The 3,400-nt window shown below is 46.1% G+C and overlaps 1 protein-coding gene across 1 annotated transcript; it reads right to left on the bottom strand.

Annotated features, from left to right (window-relative positions):
- Window positions 1–401: 401 nt before the first annotated feature.
- Window positions 402–1,942, bottom strand: her11 (hairy-related 11). The gene is made up of 4 exons (XM_084009432.1): window positions 1,631–1,942; window positions 1,341–1,436; window positions 1,145–1,238; window positions 402–1,021 (listed from the first exon to the last, which is right to left on the bottom strand). The coding sequence occupies exons 1-4, from the start codon at window positions 1,682–1,684 to the stop codon at window positions 414–416; spliced, it is 852 nt and encodes a 283-aa protein (XP_083865558.1). The 5' UTR covers window positions 1,685–1,942; the 3' UTR covers window positions 402–413.
- Window positions 1,943–3,400: the final 1,458 nt, after the last annotated feature.

A 3,400-nucleotide genomic window follows, 5' to 3' on the forward strand; every position in this document is an offset into this window, starting at 1 on the left:
AACTTTTTCAGGGAAAAAAAAAGTCATACTATAGCATGTCGAATAAAAAGTGAAAAATCGACAAAATTCATAAAATGTTGTAAAAATGATTGAAAAGTCCTAACATATGCTTCTATATCGCGTGTCAATCAAAGTCTGATAGTGTAAAAAAGAAAAGTCATAAAGGTCATATGTCAGAACAATGTATATAATTGCAAATAGATCTATTGATACAAATCAGTGAACACAAGGGCTTTGAGCAAAATTTTAGGTAAACTTTTTATTTTAGAAGAGAAATACAAAATATAGGAAATTTTAATAATATGTACACTATACATTCCCAGCATGCCAAGGTTTCCATCCACAGCCAAATAAGGCAGCAAGCTCCCACCAGGTGGCTCTGCTGTTCTCAGTCTGTCGGCCTCTGTGCCGCCTCAACAGATCCACGGCCTCCACATGGACGTGGGGGAGTTCGGCGGCGACCCCTCCCTCGCTGCAGCGTGTGGAGGGGGTCGCAGTGTGACGTGAGGGGGGCAGTGGAGGCCAGGGGGGCCGGAGTGAGACGCCGTGGTGGGCGAGAAAGTGAAGAAGGGGGTGTTGGAGGACAGAGGTGACAGGCTGGGGGGGAAGGAGAAGTGAGACCCAAACGACGGGAAAGGAGGCGAGGTGGCGAAGGTGGAGAAAGAAGGAGAGAGCCAGGGGGAGGGGGGAGGTGACAGGTAGTCGTGGAACGGCGTGGAGCAAGAGGGAGGCTGGAACGGGGAGTGAGATGGAAACTTGGAAGGCTCTTCTCTCCTCTCCCATGTGCAATCCAGAGACGGTCCATCGGGTCCTGCAGCCGGTTTGGTGTCGTCGTCGGCCGGCTGCTGGCTCTCCGTGTGACGCTTCAGCCCCTCCATCAGGCTGCTCCTCTGGGCCGGCGTTATCCCACGCATGTAGCCCGTCAGCTGGGCCACGCACTGCCGGAAACCTGCACCCTCCACGGTCAGAAGGGGGGCGGCGTAGGACCCCGAGTGACGAAGGCCTGCCCCGTCAGTGGAGGCTGCAGCAGAGAGAAGACACCAGGGTGAAGGGGTGAAACAGGAGGGTCCGACTAAAACAGAGCTCCTTTTAAAAGGATAAATGTCATTAAAACAAGTTAAAGAACCACCAGTTAATGACTCACCTTTTCTCAGGTTCTTCCCATTCGTCCACTTCTGAACGTGTTCCACAGCCAAGTCAAGGATCTCTGCTTTCTCTATTTTAGGATTCTGCAGCCGCTGTGGGTGATAACGGTGAAAAACAAAGGACAATATTATCATTATATTATCATTAAAAGGTTATGATTTCCCTTATAAAGGAGGCCGGATGACTCGACTCACTGGATCGGACGTGTGACTCAGCAACAAACGTCTCAGCTCAGCCAGACTCTGGTTGATCCGGTCTCTTCTCTTCTTCTCCACGACCGGTTTCTGAATCTGGAAAAGCAATTTTAAAAGAAAAAAAAAATCTTTGTGTGAGTGTAAAGTTTCATCAGAACAACTTGGGTTGCCAGGTTGTAACAAAAATAATAATAACAATTAGTAAGTCAAAAAATAGACCTAGAACTTCCTCATAAATGGTTATTAAATGAAGTTTTAACATTAATAAACACTAAATAAATCATGCTTACCCTTTTTCTACTCTTGCCATCCTGCAGGATCGTGTCTAGTAGTTTCCTGGTCATGTTGTCCCGACTGGAGGCTGCAGCACATTAAAACGGGCCCCTGTCACCCCTCTTGGCCTTTATAAGTGGAGTCCACGCTGGCCTCTGATTGGCTGACGAGCGTGCGTGACGACACTCAAGCGAAAATGGCGTCTCCTCACTTTATTATGGGCCAGGGGGTGAAATCGAAAATTACGGACAGCGAGACAAAAAAAAAAGAACTTACATGACATTTTAAAAGGCAGCGATATTATCAATACACGTACTGTCGATGACGTCACACATTGCTGCTGTAGTTTTTTTTAAAGCTTCAACAATATGTGGAAGAATATTTCATAAGAAGCTAAATGTTGTCTCCAAACGACACACAGCATGTATTAATTTAATTAGGCTCAATCAATACTGAGCTTTCCGATTACCCTTTAACGCCTCGCAGAAGTGAGACTCTGGGAAAGTTTTTTTTCCTCCCGTGGGAACAGAAATAAAGTGAGAAAGCGAGCAGCTTTTTCTTTATGACGTGTGAGACATCCACACTTTGAATAAGTGAGGAAATGGACCAAATGATAGCAGATAGATAGATAGATAGATAGATAGATAGATAGATAGATAGATAGATAGATAGATAGATAGATAGATAGATAGATAGATAACAACAGTACATATTTAAAGTATAAATACATGATATATAAATTGGATAAACATTCTAGGACAATATAAATTGGGCAGTGTGCCAATTGGCTGCTGTGTTTTTTTTTTAATCATCATTATTGAACTAAAACGGGGTGTTGAGGTGATAAATAAACGTTAACTGCTGAGTTTAACTGCTGCAGCAGCTACAGATGGACAAACGGGAGCGTGTCACGTGTGTCTGTTGACGTGACCGAGTGTGAGGATGATTATTACGGCTGGGTGTTAAGTGTGCGCGGGCTCATGCATACCTTTAAAGAGTGGAGACGGAGAAACGGTGGCCCCACCGACCCCCTCCACCTCCGTTTGATGTCACTCTTTTGTCGGCGTCGCTCGACACACCCGACGGGTCACGATATTGGAAGTCATCGGTCCGTTTCTCCGCCACATAAAGGGCGCAGGTTCACTCATTAGTCTCCATCACAAGCTCGGGCGAGCGCGTTATCACGGGGAGGGGGGGGCTATCATTATCTTACAGTTTTAATTTAGTGTTTTCTTCCTCTTGAGCTTTTAAAAGTCTATGTTTCCCTCCTTCTGTAACCACAACATCATACTCCTATAAATACAATAAATAAAAAGCTGTGTTGGGAATGGCGACGTGTTGTCCGCCGCTGCCATGGTGACCAGCCGTGATCTCTGAGCCTCCACTAATCGCCTCAGTCGCCTTTTGATTTAAAGCGGAAGTGTGGTTGCCTCTGCAAAGCCACTTAACCTGCGGGATCCCCGTGATCCGATCATCCCCGTGTTATCTCCACACTTTAGCCTATTATGAGGATCAGGCCGCCGTAAATGCAGTGCGGAGGGAAACTACATTAAACATCTGCAGCCTCTGAAAGCAGTTTATATATTCATATTTATACATATGTATCATATAGAGAGAGGAGCTGTGGGTTCTCCTGGATGCATTCTGCCACACCTTCTCAAGATAAACACACCACTTCACACCGCCAAGCCTTCAGGTGTGAATGAGGCAGTTTGGCCCTGAACAGCAGGCCGGGTCCTGGTCTCCAGAGGTTAGGGGGTCAGGATTACATCACCATGCTGCTTAAT

The sequence above is a fragment of the Eutrigla gurnardus genome (genome assembly GCF_963514095.1).
Source record: "Eutrigla gurnardus genome assembly, chromosome: 5".
NCBI lineage: Eukaryota > Metazoa > Chordata > Actinopteri > Perciformes > Triglidae > Eutrigla > Eutrigla gurnardus.